Raw genomic sequence first — 25,481 nt, forward strand, 5'->3', positions numbered from 1 at the left:
GAGAAGGATGAGTTTTTTTTTTTTTTTTTTTTTTTTTTTTGTCGGAACAAAAAAAAAGTAGATAATGGTGTGTATATAGGATATAAGTTGGCGCCTTGCCGGTTAAAATTTTTCCCGTCCAACGAAATATAGAATGAAAAAAGCTGAGAAACTCTGTTTTTTTTTAAAAAAAAAAAAACTTAAACACTGGATAAAACTGCCAAGTCGATAGTTGTAATTCAAGCGTGATGAAATAATTCCAACATAAAGTTTGAAACCTTATTTTTCTATCGCACGATAATTATTCCATTAATGATTATCTGATTCGACAATGATGGAATTGTACCAGCAGTGATGTTATGAAACACGCGCCCTTGCGCACGCCATTCGTTTGAGCGCGATATTAAATTTCTGGAATTTTGCGGTTAAGCGTGTCTAGGATATTCCTATATATATATATATAATAGAATGTACATATATGTATACGTAAATGCTGTATACAGAATTTTACTCTTCCTTCAATAATAAATATACGTCTCTCGTATTTTCCAATTCAAAATAATATAACAATTCATAAAAAACAAAATTTGATGCAAGAATATTTTCAGTATATTGAAAGAACAAATTAATAATGATAAATTTACAATTTAACAACTTTATGGATTATTGTTTGTTTTCTTTTTTTTAAAGAGAAATTAAAAATCGCTGTTCAGGTAGTTGATAGTTTGCTGTATAAGTTGTGTATGATGAACTAACTGGTGCAACAATACCACTTGGAATTTCAGCAGCTAATGGTTGAACTTCAAGTTTAGCTGGTGATGCTTGAATTTTTAAATTTTTTGGACTTGTTTCACGAATTGCAACAACTGGTTGTTCAGCATTTATTGCCAATTTTGATGGTGCAAATTGTAATTTTTGAAGTGGTTGATAAGCGTATACTGGTCCACGAAGTGGTTCAACATTTTCAGCACGTATTTTAGCAAAATATTTCATTGCTTCAATATCTTGACTGCTAACATATTGTACACGTTGTAAACGACCGTCGGGAAGTGCAACATAATATTCACCAGATTCTTTTTTTGATTCATCAACATCACCAATTTCTTCAAGATCATTTACAGAGTCAACTGGCTCAGCCTATAAATAAAACAATTCAATGAAAAATTAATATTATATATCTTTGTAATATGTAAATGTCATAAATTCTTAAAATACCATCATGTCAAATTTTTTTTTGTTTATCTATATATACATGAAGTTACTAAATCACAAATTCAGACAAGTTTTTATGTGGCACCTCATTTAAAGTCAAAGTGAGGTGAAGCATTTACTCGTGTGGATATATGTGTATTTGTATATGTGTGTTCCGGCCATGATCGAAAGTCAACAATGATACGAATACTAAACAGTTATTTTTCGAGAATTCAACGTTACAGATAGACGAATTGTATAAATTCAGTTTGGGATAGTCATTTAAAATTCAGTAAATGTAACTGACAAAGTGTATCGGATGGTAAAAGTTGTTTGAATGGAAAAATAGCAATTTTACCTGTGATTCTACTCCACTTGATGAATTGGTAGATTCTTCATAGTCTGTTGCAGTTACTGGTTCAATTGTTGTGTATTCAGGTGCACCATATTGTTGTGGAAATTGTACTGGTCCACCATATTGATTTTGTGGTGATTGAACTGGTGCACCATACTGATTTTGAGATGATTGAACTGGGCCGCCATATTGGTTTGATGGTTGAGCTGGTGCTCCATATTGATTTGATGATTGAGCTGGGCTTCCATATGGATTTGATGGTTGAGCTGGGCTTCCATATTGATTTGATGGTTGAGCTGGTGCTCCATATTGTTTTTGTGGTGAAAATTGTGCACTAATTTGTCTTTCAGGTACTAATTGTGTAGTAAATTGTTTTTGTGGTGAACCATACTGATTTGATGGTTTAGCTGGTGCACCATATTGTTTTTGAGGCTCAACTGGACCACCATATTCTTTTGATGGTTTAACAGGAGCACCATACTGGCCTTGAGGCTGAACTGGTGCTTGTTGTTGTTGTTGTTTTTGTGGTAGTTCAAAAGCTGGGCCATCTGGTTTCCAGCCAGATGCTTGATATGGAGCCTCTTCTTGCTGTTTAGCAAAGTAGTATGTCTTATCATTTTGATACTCCTGGCGATAACTCGGTGGTTCTGCCAGTGTCATAGCAATAAGACAAGCAATAATAACAATCTGTAATAAAATTTATTTATTTAATATCTAATTATTTTTTGAAATTTCAATTTATGGTATATATTATATATTTTAATTACCTTCATGTTTACTGCAGTTGATACTTTGAACAATATCAATTTACTGATGTCCTGTCATTGGATTCATCGACTATTTATACGTGTCTGTTCATCACACTCCCACCAATATTTATCGTCACATATGACATTGGCCCTCTTAAAAACAATGTCATAAGTTCCAACAACACAAGGACAATTACACAAACAAAAAAAAATGTATGACTCTTCATTCATTTCGATTAACATTTAACTTTCAGTTATTAAATTAATATATACTATAAATTAAAACAATAAAATTTTGTTTTCTTTTTATGTTTTGTTTATAATCAACGTAAATTTTTATAAATGTGTTTCTCCGATTTCCTGGGATTTCATTCGTCTCAACCGGAAATATATATCCGCTGGGAAATCCTTACTCACATCATCTCCTTCCATGTTTATCACAAGGGCTGAATGATATTCCCCAGGACACTGTCCACTTCATCAAAGTGTGGAATCGAGTTGACCCTAAAATACATCCACAGTACATTTGTATACACATATACATATATATATATATATATATATTCAGTAGACTTTGGTGAAGGACAAGGAAAACGATTACAGCATCGATTGTTATTTCATGCGTCCAGGACATCGTGTCACACAAATACCTTCCAAACAAAATACGTGCGTCTTTCTGTATAATTTCGCATGTATATTTTAACAAACGGTCATTACAAATTCTATTCACAAACAAAACATATATATATATATATAAACACTATATTCATATGTGAATTTATATAATTTATGCACAATATCATTTGCAATATAATAAATTCACATATGAGCTAAATTTTGTTCATCATTATTCCAAGATGCCAAGGAGACTTGAGAGACTGACACCATGACTTCAAAATGCAGTAAAAAATACTGTGACTTATCTAACTGCATGATTGCAATGACTGCATTCAACAGAAATTAATAACTACATAAATTTCGTTATTTATTTTCAATTTCACACATTGCAAAATCGTAATTTCATATTTAAACTTAAACATAATCATATAAACTCTTTGATTATTACATTCACATTATTGCAAAGACTGCAGAGACTATATTAAAAATAATTTTTGTTAGATAAAAAAGTAAAGAAATATTTTCTCTTATGCAGAGATTTACTTAAAAAAAATAAAATAATAAGATGGTTTAGCTACATTGCTATATGTCAGTCTCAGATTTTGTGATTGTATGTGTGTTTACGGTGAGGGATAAAGAGAAGGAAAAAAAAGCTGCATGCAAGAATGAAGGGGTGGAAGGCTCCACGGCAAAGCAAATTATTCACACTCAAACGATTCCATTTCAATATCAGGCCGAGCCCAGGGACAAAAGAAGGGCGAGATGCCTGTCTCCCTTCTGCTTTTGCTTTTTGCCGATGTCCTCCCCCCGCCCTGTATACTACTACTACTACTTTTATACTACTATATTACTACTACACTTACTGATGCTCTTGTTCCTATTTTTGACTCTGTCTGTAGCCCACAGGCCTCTTATTTTTTTGACAATTCTTCATTTCTAAATCCACCTACAATCCCTCTGTCTTTTTACATTCTTTTTGACCTCTTGTATATATCAACAAATATTATACCTTCCGTCATTGCTTATTTTCAAATTTTTTTTTACCCAAACTATGTATATGTTTTGCCAAAGTAGATATCAAGTTTTGAAAAAAAGAGTACTCGTTTCGAAAAAAAAAAAAATTATATTATATATTTTTAAATAAAAACTTTTCATATAAGTGGAAAAAGAAAAAATAGTTCTTAAATTTAGAAATTTTTTTTTTGTAAATTTAAAACATGCACTAACGAAACTATTATTTATTGACAAAAAAAGTTTTATGATAGAAAATAAAAAATTGTTTTCTAGAAACTTTTTCCCTCAGTCGAAAGTGTATGCAATTCTCATAGATTTTATTTGTTTTCAAAAAATTTTACCATTGATTTTTGTAAATTTATTACAGAAAAAAATAAGACAATTTTCATGTTGGTATAGACCAAAGTAATCGAATATACTGAAAATACATGCAGGGGCGGTTGTGTGGATTCTCAACTTATGCGAAAATAAACCCTTGGAAATTTTTCCTGTCCGTCTAAACTGGATTAATCGTCTATGAAAGGGTGAAAGCTATATATACAGAGATTATATACACATATTTATTTCGTCACGTCTGTCGAAACCCCTTCTCTTTCTATACAATTGTATCCATATTTCACTGTATTCCACTACAAATTCATTTAATTTTATTCAAACAAAGAAATCATATTACAAAAAAACTGTTTTTCCAAATTAAGTAGTTAGTTTATAAACAGGTTAACATATATATATTTAAATAAAAAGAAAAAAAAATAGCTGTTATGAGGAAAATAATAATTTTAAATATTCCTGATCAGGATGGTTAAATTACTTGAAGTGTTTACATAATATATAAAGTGACTCAAGCCAATAATTGACGTTTCAGAGGTCGTCTGCGTGGTCGGAATTTTCAATCAGTACTATTAAATTTTCACGTTCCGTCAAACAAACACCGTAGTTTATCTATTTTTGTCTTTCTCTTAACATCAGTGAAACGTAAATCCCCAGTGACACACCAGTTGCGCGTCCCCAAATACCCATAATACCCATCAGCATCATCATCGCTTCCGCATTAGTATAACATATCACCATCAAATTAACAAAAAGAAGATTCATTTAAAAAAAAAGTTAAATTATATACTATAAAGTTAAATTTTGTATAAAAGAAATACTTTTTAAATTAAATTACAACTATAAATATATTTTAGAAAATACTTTGTTCTTGTTTTTTATTTGTGGTATATATTTTAAAAATTTTCTTTTATAGTTTTTTCATAATTAAGTCATTCTGCTAAATATTTATATTTATATCTTAAGAATTTTTTAAATATTTGAGACATATATTTTTTAATAATTCTTTTTTTATAATATGATTTATTATAAAATTATTTATAATTAAATTTCCTTTGAAGTTTTTGTACACGATAGATTTCCAATCTCTCTTCAACATCCAGATTCAGAATCCCGAGTAGAAATTCAGGTCAGGTTCGGATCAAGCCCTGATCAGGCTTGCCTGATTTCAAATCCAATCTGGATCCAGATACTGGATCCGAACCTGATCAGGATGTAACGCTTTTTCGTAAGGTTTGGATCCAGAATGGATCAGGATACCTGATCAGGCTGTAGTAAAGATACATGATCCATAATGGATCCAGATACTGGATCCGAACCTGATCAGGATGTAACGCTTTTTCGTAAGGTTCGGATCCAGAATGGATCAGGATACCTGATCAGGCTGTGGTAAAGATACATGATCCATAATGGATCCAGATTCCGGATCAAAACTGGATCAGGATACATGATTTATTCAAAAAAAAAATTAATGATTTCAAATTTATTTTTTTTTTAATTTGAAATCTAACGCTTAACAGAATACAGATAAACTTTATTATTACAAACTGACCTAATTGATAATTTACCTAACTAATTATTGCTACGACCGGGGTTCGAACCCTTCGCCACGGGATTACAACGCTAGTACTTGACACGCTCGGCCATTGAGGCATTCGATAATCCGTACTAACTTTTGGTCCTCATAGGTTCTACAAATTGCCTGATCAGGATAGCATCAGGCTATCTGTATTTTATCCTTAATAGGGATAGCCTGATCCATTCTGGAACAAGACTGGATCAAGAAAAAATTATTTGAAAAAAAAATAAATGCAATAATTTTTTCTTGATCAAGATTTGATCCAGAATGGATCGAACTACTAAGGATAAAACAGGCCTGATATCTATCAGCTAATTATTAAAGACGCAAATTTGATACTTGTTTCTTCATCCATTTTGGATCCAGCTAGCCTTACTCTATCCTTAATAGAGTAGCCTGATCCATTCTGGATCAAGACTGGATCAAGAAAAAATTATTTGAAAAAAAAATAAATGCAATAATTTTTTCTTGATCAAGATTTGATCCAGAATGGATCAAGATACTATAATAAGAATAAAATACAGATAGCCTGATGCTATCCTGATCAGGCAATTTGTAAAATTCAAAGACGCAAATTTGATACTTGTTTCTTCATCCATTTTGGATCCAGCTAGCCTTACTCTATCCTTAATAGAGTAGCCTGATCCATTCTGGATCAAGACTGGATCAAGAAAAAATTATTTGAAAAAAAAATAAATGCAATAATTTTTTCTTGATCAAGATTTGATCCAGAATGGATCAAGCTACTCTATTAAGGATAAAATACAGATAGCCTGATGCTATCCTGATCAGGCAATTTGTAAAATTCAAAGACGCAAATTTGATACTTTTTTCTTTATCCATTTTGGATCCAGCTAGCCTTACTCTATCCTTAATAGAGTAGCCTGATCCATTCTCGATCAAATCTTGATCAAGAAAAAATTATTTGAAAAAAAAATAAATTCAATAATTTTTCCTTGATCAAGATTTGATCCAGAATGGATCAGGCTACTCTATTAAGGATAAAATACAGATAGCCTGATGCTATCCTGATCAGGCAATTTGTAAAATTCAAAGAAGCAAATTTGATACTTTTTTCTTTATCCATTTTGGATCCAGCTAGCCTTACACTATCCTTAATAGAGATAGCCTGATCAGTTCTGGATCAAATCTTGATCAAGGAAAAATTATTTGAAAAAAAAATAAATTCAATAATTTTTTCTTGATCAAGATTTGATCCAGAAATAGTCAAACTATTAAGGATAAAATACAGATAGCCTGATGTTATCTTGATCAGGCCATTCCTACTCTATCTTTAATAGGGGTAGCCTGATCCAATCCGGATCAGGACTTGATCAAGAAGAAATTATTTAAAAATTAAATAAATTTAATACTTTTATCTTGATCAAGTCCTGATCCGGACTGGATCAGGCTATCCCTATTAAGAAGGTGCCTGATCCAGGCTTGATCAGGATGTGATAGAGTTACTTGAATAGGGATAGCCTTACGATATCCTGATCAGGCCTGGATCAGTGTTCAGGCTATCCTGAACAAGTTTCTACTCGGGATGTCTAAAGCTATTCCAAATATGTAAAAAAAAATTTTGACTCCATAAAAAGTGAATGCTCTCTCTGAGAATAAAAATAAAGACAATTAAAATTTTCTTGAAATATATCAACACGAAAAAATTGTTGAAAATGAAAAAGATATAAAGTTAGTATTGTTGATTACGATAAAACAACTTTTGAACATGACCCCTTTAAGACAAACACATATAAAGTATACAAAAGATTTGGTTTGTTAAATGCTGTAAAGATTCATGTTGTAGTGGAAAGAGGTGATGCTAATCGAGAAGGTAAACTTTGTGGCGTAAACCACGGTATAAAGACTGAAGTTCTTATATATATAGCATAGCGTAAACGAAGCTTAACCACCTCTATACCATTTGGGGGTAGTAGATATTTTGCGCGAGCGCGCATACTCATCCACCCGCGCTTGTATTACTAGAAACGGGGCTTATAAGAAGGGTTTTAACTCTTAACTTTCTTGAAGGAGTCTGAGTATATGTATATATAGTCAAAGCGGCACAGTTTAAACTTGCAAAAGTACATCGTGAGTCAAGAGGATGGAAGTAATTGCTTGAATTTCACCTTACACTGTATTTTGGCGCGTGTCATAATTTTTTACAAGGTGATTTAAGAAATTTGATTGATATTTTTTACAACATTTAAAGTTGCATTATTCATATATATAATATGCATGTTCTTTTTTTTATATATTTTAAAATTGAAACAATCTATCGACTCAATTGATGCAAAAGACAAAATGAAAAATCGAAATAAATGAAAATAAACGAAAAAAATATACAAGTACTTGCATTTAGGTTCTTTCATCAGTCTTTTTGTGTTCCGGGGCGGACGAACGAACAGTAGCACCGGAATTTGATTGAGTTGCGCATAAGAAGATTTGCCGGCAGCAGTAGCAGTATTCGTTGAAGCGTTTGTTGGCAAAGAGGATTGTGAGTTGAAATCTATGGAATCACTTCGTGCAAAAGCAACGCGAGGAGTTTGGTTATAACATGAAAAAAGGGGAGAGTTTTATATAGCAAAATTCATTTTCTACTCCCCGAACTTCCTCTGCTCATCTACTGTGAATATACAACAGTTGTATAGTATATATACCAAAGAAGAGGGAGTTACAAATGAATCGCGTAATAACCCTATATAGCTAGTCGCATCAAGCCCACCGGGGAACTGCTTATGCATTCGATCGCACGGATGGTTGAACCTAATCGAGTTGTCGATATATATACTTCCTTATACCATCGTCTTCAAAAATATATTTTTTTTTTCATTTAAAAATTATCAATGTTTTTTTTTTTTTATGTATTTATATTAATTTATGATTTGTTTTTTTGGTTTTTTTTTGAATGAAATTTTCTGCGATCAAGTATAATAGCTTTTTCAAGCTTCTGCTTATATAATAGTAATAAACAAAAAAAATTGGTTTTCAATATCTTATGGATATTATATGCTTCATATATAAACTCAAAATACGTTTTTATATATTTTCAAATAAGTTTAAAATATAATGATATTGAAAAAACAATGAATCATAATATAAGTATATACAAGGACCCAAGTAGAAATAAGAGTCAATTTGACGTCAATTTGAGGTCACCTTTTGACTTTACATGTTAATTTGATAGGAGAAGTCAAAAAATTGACTTTCATTTCTACCTGGGGACAAGAAAAACGAAATGATTATAGATATATGTATAGGAAACTTTAATGAAAACATGAAAATTAAGCAACCACAACTACTAAACTTGTTCAAGTTTATAAATACTAGAAATATTTTCTAATCTATATATATTATAATATATCATATGATCTATATATGAAAAATATTTTTAACTTTAACAAGCATTTTTGTTGAATTCAATCAACAATTTTAAGCACTTCAATGATATAAATACTCATTTTTTATAATCAACACAAAAAAAAAGCATTATTCAAACTTGAATGAAAGTAAATTAACATTTAAAATGTGTAAGTTTATGATGCAAAAAAAAATATTAACATTCGTTTCTAGTTGTCTTAGCTGTTTTCATAATTTTACATATTTTTTCTATGTTATAACATAAGCTGCAGTGAAAATATTGATATAATTTTTCTGGGATTTACTCCGATTTATTCCACTTTTGCCCGATCGATCTCCGATTTACTCTTTTTTTAAAAATTAATTCCGTTTCCCTACAATTTACTCCGACTTAATCTTCTTTTCTCGGATATTCACTAGATTTTTTTTATTTATACTTCATTAACAAAATTGAAAGTAAATTTTTTAGTAAATCGGAGCAAAGTGTCAATTGAGAAAATTTTTGTTCACAAGCGTTGAATAATATAAAAATGCGTGAAATAATATTAAAATAAAATACACATATGTATAAAGATGCGTGGCAACTTTTTATATATAATATAAAGAGATATTATAAAAATGAACAGTGATAATCGGTCGAGGGGTGAGAGGTGTGACAGCGTAACAAAACGACCTATCGCCAACTTTTATATAAATATATTTCCAACTTCTCTGATGCGTACAGCCTCAACGAAATAAAAAAAAACCAAAAATAAGAATGAATAATATATAAATACAAGTTATGTTTAAAAAAAAACTGTTGAATTTATGGGGTGGGGTATAAAAAATGAGAGTCGCATTATACGTTATTAGTCGACCCTAATAACAAAGGACAACCGTTTTGTACCAACTAGACATCATCCTTTTAACATCTGTATCATAACCCCCCACTTCTAGTTTTTTTTTTCTTCTTCTTTATCAACCATTTTATGCATCTGCCGCGTGATACACCGCCATTTTATCATGTATCTACCACGAAAAATGACATTTACACATCAATGATTTTAAATTCTCTCGCCCTTAATTTTTTCTTTTTTTCTGACTCGTACTATTTTTAGTAACACACTTTATATTTGAAAAAGCCAAGTATGTTTTTTTTTTTTATTTTCTTTGTGAGTACATTGTATTTGCATAAGTTGACGTTTAAAACAAACAGTTGGCTTACATATTGTTTCATACATATTGGTTTCTTTTAAACGAATTTAAAATCATCAAGAGTTTGCTACTTGAAATTTTTAATGGTTCTACTTTTTCATTATTGATTTGTTCTATTGTTTTAATTGTTCTATATGTATACCAAACTGGCACGTGGTCGTTTCTGTATTATAATATAATGTCTTTGTTTTTGAATGTTTAAAAAAACGTTTAGCTATAAACGAAACATCTTTAAAAAATTGAAAAAAAAAAAGAACAATACTCTTTTGCTATAATAACTAAACAATGTAATTTAATTTTTATAAAACTTACAGTCGTTATGAAGAGTATACTTTGTGTCGCGTGCGTGCACATTACGCTTGACCAAACCAAATATTATTTTATTCTCATACAACACAAGTGTATAAATTCATTCAAATAGTTTTTTATTGTTATTTGTCCACCATTTACAGTTCTTTATATCGATGCTCTTTCCTGACTTTTTTTTTTTATATCATCGACCGAAAGCATTATATCTGTAGCAGATTTTTCAAATATATATTTTGTATATATAGTGGTGAATTGTATATGTTCGCCATTACAGTCCAACGAATTTCAACTTAAAAATCAAGACAGCCCGTGTCTCTATATACATATACGGTTTTTTTTTTTATTTTTGACTTTTTCTTGGTTCTTTTTATTTTTATTTGTTCTTAAACCGGTCCGATGACTTCTGTCTGAATACATGTTGGCGTACATATAGCTAAAAGATATATACATATATAAAAAGGTTTCGATCGACAAAATGGCACATTCTCCATCCTTTTGTCTGCGTATATAAAATAAAATGCAAGGAAAAAAAAAAAACAATTCAATATGATTGTAAAATGTGATAAAATAAAAAAAAAAAAAATTTTTTTAATATATATATATATATATTTTTAAATGAAATAAAATATTTTATTCAGTTGTATGTTAGTTGATGCGTAAATTGTTATAACACAGCGTTAAACTTTCGGTAAAGTGCTGTGATGTACAAATAAAGCGTGATATCAAGAACATAGATATTGCATATATATATACATTATGGTGTAGTTTGAGTCAAACTGTTTGACTCTAATAGTATTGGTGCATGTTGCGGAAGGAACTTGCTTCGCAAGTTGTCGTACGCAGGAATAAGGAAGGAAATGTCGAGGTAGATTAGATGGGTGGAGTGTATATGCGTTATATAAAATTTGGGGGTGGTGAATGTTCCAAGACACGATGGTTTTAATTGCTGCTTAAGGCACCCTCGTTCGTGTAAACCTACTCTCTTCGCCTAGCACATCCGTAACTTTAATTCTCATTTCATTAATATATATATATGCGACTATGCGCGTTTAACAACGACGCTTGCAACTTTGCGCATTTCTTTTTTTATCCTTTATCTTTATCACTTTCTGTGTATATATGTACCTCTTAAAATTCGCAAGTAAGTTTACGGTCTTCTCTTCTCTTCTTGTGGCTCTACGCCAAAAGTATCCTTATATATATATATATATATATATATATATATTGCATCACAGTTTGTACAAAAAAACGATGCAAAGCTGGTTTGATACCACATCGGAGTGTGGCATGAACATTTTTCATTTTATCATGTGTTATGTCAAAAAAGATTAAAACTTTTTACTCACTTTTTTTTCACGTTTAAAATAAAAAAGATTATCTATTTTTAGGACATTTTATTTAAATGTTTGTTGATTAAAAATTTATATAATTTAAAATTACAAACCATATCACAATTTTATATATATTTTTTTTTTCAAAAAGAATTGTAAACTTATGAAAATAATGAAACAGTGCACTTGTACATGTAATTTTATAGAAATATATATTTAGGTTTTTATTTCTTAAATTCAAAATATTTTTTATTGATTGTATATACATATTGTAAAGTACAGTTATATAAACATATATAGGTAAATATTTCTCTTCAAAATAATTTATTGCCTTAAATTTTTATTATTAAAAATTTTATGAATTACCAAAATATTGAAAAAAAAAAACAAATAAATATATTTAAATGTTAATATATATTTTTATATTTTATTTTAAGGATAAAAGTGAAAGGACTCGTTATCAAGTTTCCATTACCACATAGCCGCATAAGAGAGAAAGAGAAAACAATGAGTAAAGTTGTATGCCTGGGGGTGAAAACGTCGAGCATCTTATCGCGTTCTCCAACCCTATATAGAATTTTCACCTTTACCTCTTTTCCTTCCTCTTCTTATATATTTTTCTTCTTGTTCTTCTTCTTCTTCACCATCTTCACCATCATCTTCTCATTCTGTTCTTCATATTGTCGATGTATACATATATATAGCATCTTTATCAAGTTAAAGTCTGGGGTTCTAGCTAAAACTCACTGACGCCTGAACGCACTCACCCAGAAACCAACGATAAGGTTTGCCAGGCGACGCCTACAATCCTACGCACACTTTACTCATTTTCTCTCTATCTCTCTTTCTGCATGTACACTACTCATATATGAAATGATATCTATATTTTTCACAACTATATATAACAATATCTGTCAGCATATAACAGCGTCACTAACGTTTTCATTATTCCTCATGAACGCCATTCATCTATATAATACAAAAGAATATTTAAAAAAAAATGACAAAAAAGAAAAAGAGCAGGAAAATTGAATAATCTAATTTTTTGACCGCATTTTCATTTTTATATAGAAATAAAAAAAAATATAAAAATTGTATATGAATAAATGTTGTGGTATTTAAAAATATAATATTAAGTTTTTATTTCTTTTTTTTTTGCAGTTGCAGAATTAGAGGGTGGTGCTCATTCAGATGAGACAAACAGCGGTGGTGATAATAGCAATGCTGGTAGTGTATCTGGTGGTCCTGATGATGACCAAGCTAGACTTAGATTAAAACGTAAATTACAACGTAATCGTACGAGTTTTACAAATGAACAAATTGATGCACTTGAAAAAGAATTTGAAAGAACACATTATCCAGATGTATTTGCAAGAGAAAGATTAGCTGGTAAAATTGGCCTACCAGAAGCAAGAATACAGGTACTATGATATAATTAATTATTAAATTTAAAAATTTTTAATAATTATTTGTTTTTTTGAATTTATTTTTTTATTTTTTTTTTTTTAAATCATTTTGTATACACATGTATAGATACATATATATACAATAATGATTTAATATTTAGTATGTATATTTTTTATTTTATTTTTTCGAATCTTTCAACTAACTCAGGTATGGTTTTCGAATCGTCGTGCAAAGTGGAGACGTGAAGAAAAATTAAGAACACAAAGAAGGGACACTGGACAGCAACAACAACAACAACAACAACAGCAACAACAACAGCAACAACAACAGCAACAACAACAGCAACAACAGCAGCAACAACAACAACAAGGACTAACACATGTTGGACTTGGACATCCAACACCACCACCACCAAGTAGTATTTTACCTCCACAAGCACCAAGTCCACCTAGACTTCACCATGGTTTTGCACCGACAGGTGTTTATCCTGGTATACCAAGTATGCCTGATGCCTATAGGTAATTGAAATGAAACAAAATATATATATTACTATCAACTTATTGATTATAAGTATAAATTAATAATAATTATTATTTAAATTAAATAGCCCAATGACGTCAATGCCAAGTTTCACAATGTCAGGACAACAAAGTCAACAACATGTAAATAGTATGTCATCACTAACTGGTAGTGGTATGGGACCAATGGGTATGTCTGTCGGTATGTCTGTTGGACCAACACCAGCATCGTGTCTTCATCAACGTGATAATGGTTATTCATGTGGTGTTGGACGTCCATCAAGTTATGAAACATTACATCTTGGATATAGTACAAGACCAAATTGCAGTCCAACTCAGCCTTATCATACAACCGGCCTCAATCAATATCACAATCAAAATACAAATTCAACTGGTGAGTGTCTACCACACTCACTGCTAGCACTATGATCATCATGGTCCCAGGGACTAGGACTTGGCTATCATCATTCACCTGGATTACCATTATAAATTAATTAATAAAACTACACGAGAACAACTACACAATGATAAATATTTAATCGGTAATGGATTTGCCAATAAACATTACCGTATGACAATTAATTAGTTTTTTTTTAATATTTTTTTTTCTTTACTTAAATTATAATTAATAACACAATATCGATTACAAAAGAATAATTTACTTCTTTTTTTTTTTGACTTTGTTGGTTTCTTTATGATATTGAGTCGGTCAACAATATTTCGATTAGCTTTTTACCTGTGAGTTTTTGATTGACCGAGTTAAATGACAACTAATATATTTTATTCAAACAAATTTGTTAGATTGATTATAAAATTTTATATAAATTAATTTTTTTATATACACTTTTAAATAAACCAACAAAGCCAAAAATAAGATTTAATACTAGTTTATTAATTGCAAATAATATCACAACTATAAATAGTAATTACAACAAATTAAAATACATATAATTATGAAAAATTTTTGTTTCTTAGGTTTGCCGGGTGTTAGTGTGCCAATTGCTGTACCTGGACAGCCAGCACCAGATATGGCAGCCCAGTACTGGTCATCGCGACTTCAGTGACCATGGTGGTCATCCACCTCAACCTCATAGTCACACTGAATTATTATATTTTGTTTTAAGATATTTTTTAAATTTTTTATGTGTTAAATATTTTAAATAATATTCGATTATAAAATTTATATTATAATTGTTCAAAGTGATTTTATTATTAATTTATGAGAAGATAAAGATTGTGTTAATCATGTGCAAGAAATTTTTTTTTTTATAATAATAATTCAAGGGGTATTAATAGTTTAACAATGCTTTTTTTTTTTTCAATTTTTTTTTTTTTCTAGAGCAAAATTTACATTTTAATTTACAATGTAGAGTTTTATCGATTAAAACTGATGATGAGAAAATGAAACTATAATTTTGTTTGATATCAATTTTTTTATATTTTCTTGGATAAACGTCTTGTTGAACATCGGTTAAACCAACGTCGATAATTGAAGTAAAAAAAAAAAAAAAAAAATCATTTTTAATAATCGACTCGTTAAGTTTGTTACAATCACAAGTAAAAGAAAAAAATACAATAAAAACCACAGTAGAATTTTCAAAGTAGATAAACAAAATAATAAACTAATAATTAATAATAATTAATGATAATTAATAATAATAATAACTATGACAGATACGAAAAAAAAAAAAAAAAAAAAACCACTTACAATTAGTAATATTTATATACTCATGTAACAAAAATTTCAAAAATGGATTAACCGATGAATGGTTGTTTCGTGTGCGACCCTTTCATTGACTCGTCATCTTCTTTCATTTGCCAAAAAAAAAAAAATATATATATATATTATATATAGAATATCTACACTCAAATTGTAAATTTGAAAAATGAATTAGTTAATTATTTGATATTTATGATATTAATTAAACTCACTGTCTTTTTATTTAAAAAAAAATGTAAAAATGTAATTTTTTTTGTGAGGACGAATCGATGATAAATAACGAATTGTGATTTATCTTATTAGGCCAAGATGTTTTAAGCGTACAATTATATCATTCTAAATAAATAAATAAAAATAAAAAACAAACAAAACAATAGATATAGATAAATTAATTTATTATTTACTTTAAATACCTTATATTTTTTTGTTCTCATGAAATTTTATAATTTTTACACACTTACCTTTAATTCATTCATATTAACTTATCAAATAACTTTATATTTTATCGATAAAAACAATAATTTTCTTTTTTTTATTAAAGACTTTTTTTTTTTTTATTGATAAATTGATATTATCACTCAATTTTCTATCTAATTTTCATCTAATTTCAATAATCAAAGTCAAGTTTTTTTAAATTTTATTATTATGATAATTATTGAATTATAATATTAATAAATCTGATATTTTCTAATAAATATGTAGCATTATCAATTCACCTTTGATTCAATATTTTTAAATCAATCAGTACGCGTACAATAATAATAATAGTAATAATAATAATAAATAAAATTAAAAGAATACATACATGACTCATTCAACCATGAATTTTAGATGTCTTGCTAAATAATATTATTATGAAATGATTATGTCATTTTTAAACTCATAGAATAAAACATAAATACTACACTCTAACCACGTATGACAAATATAAAAACAAACAAAAAAAGTTGACTATATTAATTCTAATATTATACATTTTACATATTAAAAAAAAAGTTATAATTTTTTTAACTGACACATTGAAAATAAAAACAAATCAGTCAAGTAATGCATCAATGTCTTTAAGCACATCATCAGACTCATCTTGAAAATGATCATTTGAATGTCCATCAATAAATTGATCAATTTTTAAATCATCAATATTTTCATCAATATCAATTTTTTTATCATTATCATTTTGAATATTTTCTAATGATGATACAATAATTTTTTGATTATTAATATCATCAGTACTACTGTCACAAAGACGTACTTCAATTTTTCCACTAATTTTACAATCTTCATCATCAATTTTAGTTCTACGTAATCTAACTGGTGGTACTATTGATAATTTTTCAATTTTACATTTTTTTTCATTACAATCATTAGTATTATTATCAATGTTATCATTAGAATCATCAAAATTACGTTTTCTTGATAATATTTTATTAGTATCACTTGATATTTTTACTTTATCAAGTGTTATTATTGCACTTTTTGTTATATCACTTGAATTATTTATTAATTTATCATCAATTAATGATTCATTTTTACGTTTACGTATTTCATCTAGTGTTAATATTTTAAAATTTAAATCACCACTTGTATTTATTGTTTTATTTTCTTGTTTTAATTGACCTATTTTATCACGTGAATATAGTGATAATGTTTTTCTAATTGTTCGTATTACTGATGGTTTTTTTTCTTTTCCACCACCAGTTTGTTGTTGATATGAACTACTTGGTACAACTGCTGCTGCTCCTGTTGTTGTTGTTGATGATGATGATGATTGCTCGTATGAATAGTATGCTGCACTCTCAGCTTGTATTTCTTCCAGTCTAATCTCTTCGTATGTTTTGCAGTATGGTACACTTGTTGTTGACTGGTTTTTACTTGGTGATGATGTTACACCTTCACTATCTGACTCTGCAAGAACACGGGAAGATTCGAGTTGACTATTAGTTGACAGTTTTTTTCTTCCAATCTTCATTTAGTTTTTTATAAATTTATTTTTATATATATTATAATTTTTTTTTCAAGCTTTCTTGAATATTTTATCAAGTTATTATCATTTTTTTTTTCTTGAGACTGAAAATGGTTGGTTAATCTTTTTATTATTATTATTATTATTATTATACGAAGACACGAAACAACTAGATGAAAAATTAAAATTAATTATATAATTTTTTTATTTCATCTATATTTTAAATTATTCATTTTAGTAACGTGTCGACGTAAATAGCCTTTGTTTTTTTGTTTGTTATTGTTAAATGAAAAAATACTGAAAATTAAATTAGAATAAAATCATTGATGATCATATTAAAAATAAGAATAAACAGGGTTCCGTTTTGATATATAAACTGTCTAACTTTCTTCACTCATTTTTTTTGGTATTAATTTAATATTTCTTGTTTTTTTTTTTTCATTATCGTGGTATGAAGTTTATTGAAATCCAAAAATCATCGTAGCGATTAAATAGCTTTTCATTCGCTTACATTGATTTATATAATTATGTGTATTTAATTATTAGCGTTATTTTTATTTTTCAAACTATTATATAAATGTGATGTTGATTGTTTATTATTGAGAAAAAAAAAAAAAAAAAAATTGTAACTTTTGAGTTCTGATTTAATTATATATACATAAACGCAAGAAATTATTTGTTACTTTTTTTTTTTTTTTCAATTATATACTTACATGATTTGAAATAATATCATTTTTTTAATATATATTTTTATGGCAATGAATAAACGATATTTTTTTTTTTTTAATAAAGTATATTAAATGAATAATAACCGTCGTAACAACGATGGTATTGAAAGTTTTTTTTTTTTTTTTGTTACATTATTTCTCGTTTTTTATTTTTTTTTATTTTCAAATACAAACATATTTTTTGTTAACAAATTTTTTTTGTAACAAATGAAAATGTCAATACGACGGTTTCACATACACTCAGAAATCTTTTTTTTTTTTTTTCTTTTAACTTTTTTTTTTTTTTTTTTTTTTTGCAAGCTGTTGTGCAAATTATTCTCTTTTAATATATTTAATATATTGTTTACGCAAGTAAGTGAAATATAGAGAAATTCTATTTCAAACTAAACAAAAAAAAAAAAAAATTAATTCCATTTTTTAAACGGAAAAATAACCATTTGACTCGAGTCAATTCGCGTAATCATATTATAATTAATCAATAAATATTTAATATTGATAATAATAAATCAGTTTTTGTTGATCAGTTAATAAACAATTAAAATGATCAACAAAAATATATAAATTGATTTAAACAAATGTAAATGAATTAAACAAAAACAAATAAAATTTGTAAACTTTTAGCAAGCCGAGGATCACCGTTGTAAAAAAGCGGGTACATTGAAAGCTTATGCGAAATTTAATTATTATTTTCATAATATTACGATTTTGTTATTATTTATCATTTTTATCTATTTTTTATAATAAAAAAAAACAACAAAAAACTTGATACAATTTATTTTTCTGAGGCTAAATCCCTGCGTAAGACTCCGCTCCACTTTCTAAGTTTTTTTCTAATATAAACTTTTATTTATTCTTTCTATCGTCATGCATTGTACCAAAGACGAAGATAATTTGTATCATTATCATTTTTTTTTTTTAATAACTTCTTTATTTTTTTAACAAGAAAAAAATTCATTTTTTAATTTTTAAATTTATCATTTTAAGCGCGATAGTATTTTTATGAAAAAAATTAATCTTTCATTCGTCATTTTTTTTTTTTTTCAATTTTTTAATCTATTCTTCTTATTCAACTATTTTTTTTTTATTAATTTTTTTTTTCTGTTTGGAAATATCGTGTGTAAAGCCAAAACATATGAAGGCATATTCTTTTGAATATTTTTTTTCAGCTTTTTTTTTTGCTGAGGATTGTTTATGCACGTTTTGATAAATCCTTCGGGCTAACAATTAATAACTAATTAATTAACAAAAAGAAAAAAAAAAAAAATTAATTGGTGAAAAATTGTATACAATTGTTTATTTTATAATTCAATTGAAATTTTTAATTTATTCAATCGTTTATTATTTTAGGGATGCACTAGGTCGCCTAATCTTTTTTTTTTTCTTGTTTGTCTGTGCAAAATTTTTTGCTAACTGAATCACCGACTGGCCAAATAAATGTGTTTAATTATAAAAATCTTTTTCTTTTTAATTCATCAATTTAGTTTTCAATTGAAAAAAAAAAACAAACAAACAAGCAAATCATCAGTCAGATCCACGTGGACCAGGTGACTAAATCCCCAGCGCACGTTAAACTATTATTATTATTTTTTGTTTTTTTATTTATTTTCGAAATATGTAACTACCTCAAAACTAAAAATATCACTAATATTTCAAAGAAACAAATTATTTTTATATTCTCAAACAAATATATCCCTTAACTTTTTAGAAGTCTATTCTAAAAACGAACAACAAAATACAAACTGTGCTAATAAAGAAGATATTGCAATAGATCATAGGTGCAGTGTAAGAAGAAAGTAAATAAAAACCAACAAAATTATCTACTTACTAAAAAAAAATAAAATAAAGGAAAAAAAAAAAAAAAACAAATTCATCTAATATAACAACTAGAATTTTCTAGTTGATTATTGTTATTATTATTATTATTAGATAATAACTATTCCGGATAGTTGAATAAATGATTAATTATTCTATAGAAACATCCATTCAATCAACGTAATTATTCATGTGTTTTGCAATTAATAATGCAAATATTTTTGTTTCTATCTTTTTTTTTTTTATATATCATCAATGTTCCGAAGTATAAAAAAAATAACAAAAGAATAGAAACCAAGACACTCACCGCCAGGTGATAAAATTGATTATTTCAATTTATAAAATTGTTATTTAAAATTCCTACCAATAGCCCTTCACAATTAATATTTGATAATCGTATTTTATTAATATCTTCTGTATGGTGTATAACCGATAAATGGAAATGGATATCGCGTTCTATGTGATGTTCCATTTGGTTCATGTATACCACTATGATAATTACGATGTAATTGCGAATTATTTGAATTATGTAATTGTATTGTTTGACCATGATGGCCCAATGAATGATAATGACTTTGTTGTGTAAAAGTTGCAAGATGACATGCTGCAGCTGCAATTGCTGATTGTTGTTGAACCTGTTGTTGAACTTGTTGTTGGGCTTGTTGAGCTTGTTGTTGATAAGATTGTACACTTGTTTGTGTAACATTTTGACGATTTTGTATATTGGTTAAACTTGAACCAGCAATATTAATTCGATTTGTTAAGTCAATGTCGATTGGTATTGTCATTTGATTACGTAAACCGAGGGCTGTTGCTGTAATATTATGACGTAAATTCATATTTGTTGATAGGCTAGATGGTAGGGATAATGTGCCTGGCGTGAGGTAGTGTACGTTGAAAGATGGACGACGGGGGGGCTAGTAAAGCCTCATACCTTCGTCAAAATTTACGATCAAAGGATCGACTGCTGGACTACCGATGAAACTTCCAGCTTCACTGCTACCACGTCCTTGATCTGATTCACCACCACTTCCATCGAATTTTCCATCATCTAAATTTGATTTTTCATTGATATTTATTATTTATAATTTACTAAATACTCTATATGAAATAAAATGGTCTTTCTTTTATAAATATCAACTAAAAATTTTATTCACCTGGACGATTTGACCACTCTTGACTGACTGGTTTGAGTTGCATATCACTTGTCTTGGGTTGATTAATCAAAGCTTGTTCACTGGCTGAACGTTCAGCAGCATGCATAAATGGGCAATGTGGTTTTTTGCATCCTCCTCTTTGTGATTCCCAATAGCATGGAATTGATTTGCGATTTTTCTATAACAATTAAAAAATTCAATTACTAAATTTTATTTAATAATTGTATCATTTTTTTTTTTTTTTCTATTTACCTTGAGTTCCATGTGTCTAAAATTGCAATGTTCATTTAAGCAATTACCCTGCTGCCAATATTGACACATGACTTCACAGCCAAGTGCCGAAGATTCATGTCGGAATCCACAACTATCTCCCTATTAATACAAAAAAATTATCATTATAAATTTATAGTCTTCAACTTGAAATTTAAATTAAGTTAAATTTCTTAATTTGAAATAAGAAAATAAATATATAAATAATATGGATAGAGGTGTGGAAGGAATAAGTGAAAGAGTGAGGGTGATTGTATTATTTTCATAATGATTTCTCGGATTTTTTGTTCAATATGGCGTCCTAACCTCTCAAAAAAAAAGTCCATTGCATACAATATGGGACTATAAATCTCCTCTATCCTCTCTCTACCATCATCACTCCAAGTAAACTTCAACAACAACAAGTAATTAAATAAATAATAAAATAATATTGACTCAATAATCAACATACCTTGGTACATGTGGAATAGTAAAAAAAGTAGCAATCTTGATTTTTGTGGTTCTGCTCCATTGTGAAAATTTTGTAAAACAATAAATCGTGTTCTATGCTGTAAAAATAAAAAAAAAAAATTGATTAAAATAAATAAAAACGAATAAATATTAATAACTATTGTAAACTGAACGATAAAAAAAATACAAAATCAACTCATTTTAAAATGGAGTAAAAAATTTTACACGTGTAAAATAAAAAAAAAAAAAAAAAAACATTATGTTGGAAACTTAAAAGTAAAATTTTCCAACAAATAAAATATGTCGTAATTTGATAATAAAAATTAAATAAATATTTAAATACCTTTTAATTATTTATGAAGGGAGGTACAAGGTCACTTATGTAGGTATATTTTAATTGCTTGTTCACAAATTCACTAAAATACGTGTTTCAAGCTTACAGATTATAGCTAGCTTTTCTTTTTTTTTTTTTTACTTTCACACGGCTCCTTCACTGAATCGCGGAACACACGCTATCAAGCAATAGTCAAGGAAATGTTTCGGTGTGTGCACTGTACAGGTGCGTGTGTGAGTTAGTGGTTCTACGCCGGAAATGAGGTAGACAGATAGTGATGTCAGTGGAATTTTTACCGTTAAATAACAGCGGTAAATTACTGAAAAATAATTATTGAGTTTTTTTTTACCATTTGAAGGAAAAGCCATTGGGTGCATGGGTGCATTTTTTTTCGTTTTGCAATTGTAAATTTGTAATACCGGCCAAAATTTTATAGGAAAAAGCTGTTTCTTGTAGTGGCAGTACTGGCACATGACATTATTTTTTTGGCTTCCAATTATTAAATGGATAACTGTTCAATGTTTATATCAAACTGAAATAAATTGAAAATTGACTTGTTGTGATTGTTTGTTATTGTCACATAGCTCGTACCACACATTATCGTAAACTGTAAAGCCTGGAGTATTGCATAGAGAAATTTATCACTTTTGTCGTTGTTTCTGTTTCTAGTTTTTAGTCGGTATTACAGGGCGAAATTGCAAAACGAAAAAAAATTTTTTATTAAAGGAATGCACCCACTAAGCCAAGTTTAGTTTATTGGCTGGGGTACGTTCCAAAACCTTCGTTCAGTTCGGTATATCAAGATGGCGGATTTCAGTGTTTTTTTTTGCCATTTTTTTTATCGCAATAATAAATTAATCACTCATACTTATTATTGATTAGAATAAAAAATAACTAACTACTATTATTCTCCTTTCTCAACTAAAAATACATCAACTGACACTAATATAGAAAAGTTTATAGGGCTGTTTAAAATTTTCATATATTTGATTTGAATCGCTGCCATCTTGATATACCGAACCGAACGAGGTTTTGGAACGTACCCCTGCTTTCTTTCATGAACTTAATAGGTGCTTTCTTTTGTGTATTTATTTTTTTTCACTTTCATGCGCCTGTCATGCAAACTTGATGAGAAAACAGTGACGTCGAACAAATAATTCTTAAAAAATAAAAATTAAAACATGGCTGATCCATCCCTTCATGTCCTACGCTGTTTCTGTTTCTTTCATGAACATAATGTTCAGAACATTGATGTGATCTCCATCAGCGCAAGCGTAGACGCAGATGCGCAGAATTACTTATTTAAAAAAAAATGGCTGTGCATTGGCGCCGGTATTATATTTATATTTTTCTGCTAATGTTAAGGTGAAACACAAGTTGTTCTGTTTTACCGGTAAAGTCTGTATGCTTTTACATACAAAAAAAATACTATTATTATTATTTTAATTTTTTCCTATATAAAACACATGGGCTTTACCGGTAAAACAGAACAACTTGTGTTTCACCTTAAGATAAATATAATGTCAGTGGTTGCCGGCGTCAATGCACAGCCATTTTTTTTTAAATAAGTATTCTGCGCATCTGCGCCTACGCGTGCACTGATGGAGATCACATCAATGTTCTGAACATTAAGTTCATGAAAGAAAGCAGCCATTATTTAATACTAAATTGAAGTATATAATTTCTTTCAGCAGTCCAATTCACAGGGCATTACAATTTAGGGCTTTTTTCCTCCACTGGCGGCGCTTGTAGAGCTTTTGTATGTGAAATCTATATAAAAAAAATCAATATTACAGGTGCTGAAGCAACTGTGCCTCCCTGCGGGGGTAATTTTAATTTCTTCTTTAATATATATTAAAATTCGTGACTACAAATTTATTTCATTCTCTATTGTTACAGCTAAAATTTATTTAATTTTCATTCATTTTGCTTGTTCCTTCTAATGGGTCATCTCCATGTCCAGAATCGCTTTCTCCTAACCTTTTAAACTCTCTGTTTTTATTCATTTTGTTGTACTATGATTTAAGCCTGTCAATGTTAAATATTTATTACAAAATTGTCGAGTTCGATTGTATTTATTCTATTTACTTTTTTCTCTCGGTTGAATCAGGGTTTAACGTTTTAGTTGTTGCTGAAGTCGTCATTATATTTTTAATTTTTTTATATTCATTTATTTTCAATTCCTTTAATACTAGCACATCATCCTTTTTTCCCTAGAAATTTTTTGCCTTTTCATTCCATATAGTTAGTTCAATCTAAAATATATTTTCTTTGGTAAATTTATTATCTTTATTTAGTTTAATCAAACTTTTTTTCATTTAAATTTTATTTTACTTCATAATCACTGTCGTCTGCAAATGTTATTGTTCTTTATTTTAATAACCGTCCTGACATTGCATATATAAATTCCACTTTATTGCTATTATGATTGCGATGATATCTAAATAATGTCATTATTACTATTGAATAGTTTTCTTTTTTTTTTTTTTTTTTTTGCTAAAATTATTTTGCAAATGAATTAATTGGTAGATGTACAATTTCTTGTATTTTTTTAAACTCGAAATTAATGTTTGGTATATTTTCATTTTCCTCATTGTCATCGAATTTTATATTAGCTTCTACTGGTATCATTATTTCTTTATTATTTATTGATGGGTATTGTTCATTAATTTTTCTCAATAATCCTCCAGTGATCGTATATATTTTGTTTAAATTGAATATTTAATAATTTATCGTGTTAATAAATTTTTTTTAAATCTTTTTGTTGAAAAATCTTGTTGAAAAATATGATTTTTTCATGATATTTTGCTATACTTTTATTTTTTTTTAACTGATATTTTCCTAATATTTTTCTATAATTATCGTATTTTTCTTTATATTCAGTGATTTTTCTATATTTTTGTTTATTCGTTTATATATTCTTTATTTTCCTATATTTTTCTTCATTTTCCATATTCATCGTGTTTAGATTGATTAAGGGACTTAGAAAATTTTCAGGGGGGGGGGGGGCATAATTGATATGTTGCCTTATTTATCGTTTTTTTCTTTATATTCAGTCACTTTTCTATATTTTCCTTTATATTCACTGATATTTCCCATATTTATCGTTTTTT

The 25,481-nt window shown here is 28.3% G+C and overlaps 4 protein-coding genes across 6 annotated transcripts in view; 1 reads left to right on the forward strand and 3 right to left on the reverse strand.

Annotated features, from left to right (window-relative positions):
- LOC122851866 (paired box protein Pax-6-like) overlaps positions 1 to 15,267 on the forward strand; it is a 52,153-nt gene extending 36,886 nt beyond the window's left edge. Inside the window, exons 7-10 of one of the 3 annotated variants that reach the window (XR_006373747.1) lie at positions 13,171 to 13,430; positions 13,624 to 13,934; positions 14,024 to 14,476; positions 14,910 to 15,265. Coding sequence is in view for 2 of the 3 variants with exons in the window: in XM_044151354.1 (XP_044007289.1) it covers positions 13,171 to 13,430; positions 13,624 to 13,934; positions 14,024 to 14,328; positions 14,910 to 14,998 (965 nt within the window). In the remaining variant the exon portion in view is untranslated. Of the gene's footprint in view, positions 1 to 13,170; positions 13,431 to 13,623; positions 13,935 to 14,023; positions 14,477 to 14,909 lie in introns of all 3 variants that reach the window. The other 2 variants (XM_044151355.1, XM_044151354.1) reach the window with 2 other exon arrangements.
- LOC122851879 (pro-resilin-like) lies at positions 423 to 2,387 on the reverse strand. Its single transcript, XM_044151375.1, has 3 exons — positions 2,293 to 2,387; positions 1,529 to 2,212; positions 423 to 1,116 (listed from the first exon to the last, which is right to left on the reverse strand). Exons 1-3 carry the CDS (start codon positions 2,296 to 2,298, stop codon positions 664 to 666), a joined length of 1,143 nt encoding a protein of 380 aa, XP_044007310.1. The 5' UTR covers positions 2,299 to 2,387; the 3' UTR covers positions 423 to 663.
- An 85-nt stretch (positions 15,268 to 15,352) lies between the features above and the next one.
- On the reverse strand, positions 15,353 to 22,599 carry LOC122851873 (zinc finger CCCH domain-containing protein 11A-like). Its single transcript, XM_044151364.1, has 6 exons — positions 22,378 to 22,599; positions 22,036 to 22,132; positions 21,567 to 21,686; positions 21,315 to 21,492; positions 21,092 to 21,208; positions 15,353 to 17,559 (listed from the first exon to the last, which is right to left on the reverse strand). Exons 2-6 carry the CDS (start codon positions 22,093 to 22,095, stop codon positions 16,691 to 16,693), a joined length of 1,344 nt encoding a protein of 447 aa, XP_044007299.1. The 5' UTR covers positions 22,096 to 22,132; positions 22,378 to 22,599; the 3' UTR covers positions 15,353 to 16,690.
- On the reverse strand, positions 18,961 to 21,097 carry LOC122851891 (morphogenetic regulator of filamentous growth protein 1-like). The gene has a single exon (XM_044151392.1). The coding sequence runs from the start codon at positions 20,994 to 20,996 to the stop codon at positions 20,562 to 20,564; it is 435 nt and encodes a 144-aa protein (XP_044007327.1). The 5' UTR covers positions 20,997 to 21,097; the 3' UTR covers positions 18,961 to 20,561.
- Positions 22,600 to 25,481: the final 2,882 nt, after the last annotated feature.

This window comes from Aphidius gifuensis, linkage group LG3 (genome assembly GCF_014905175.1).
Source record: "Aphidius gifuensis isolate YNYX2018 linkage group LG3, ASM1490517v1, whole genome shotgun sequence".
Lineage (NCBI taxonomy): Eukaryota > Metazoa > Arthropoda > Insecta > Hymenoptera > Braconidae > Aphidius > Aphidius gifuensis.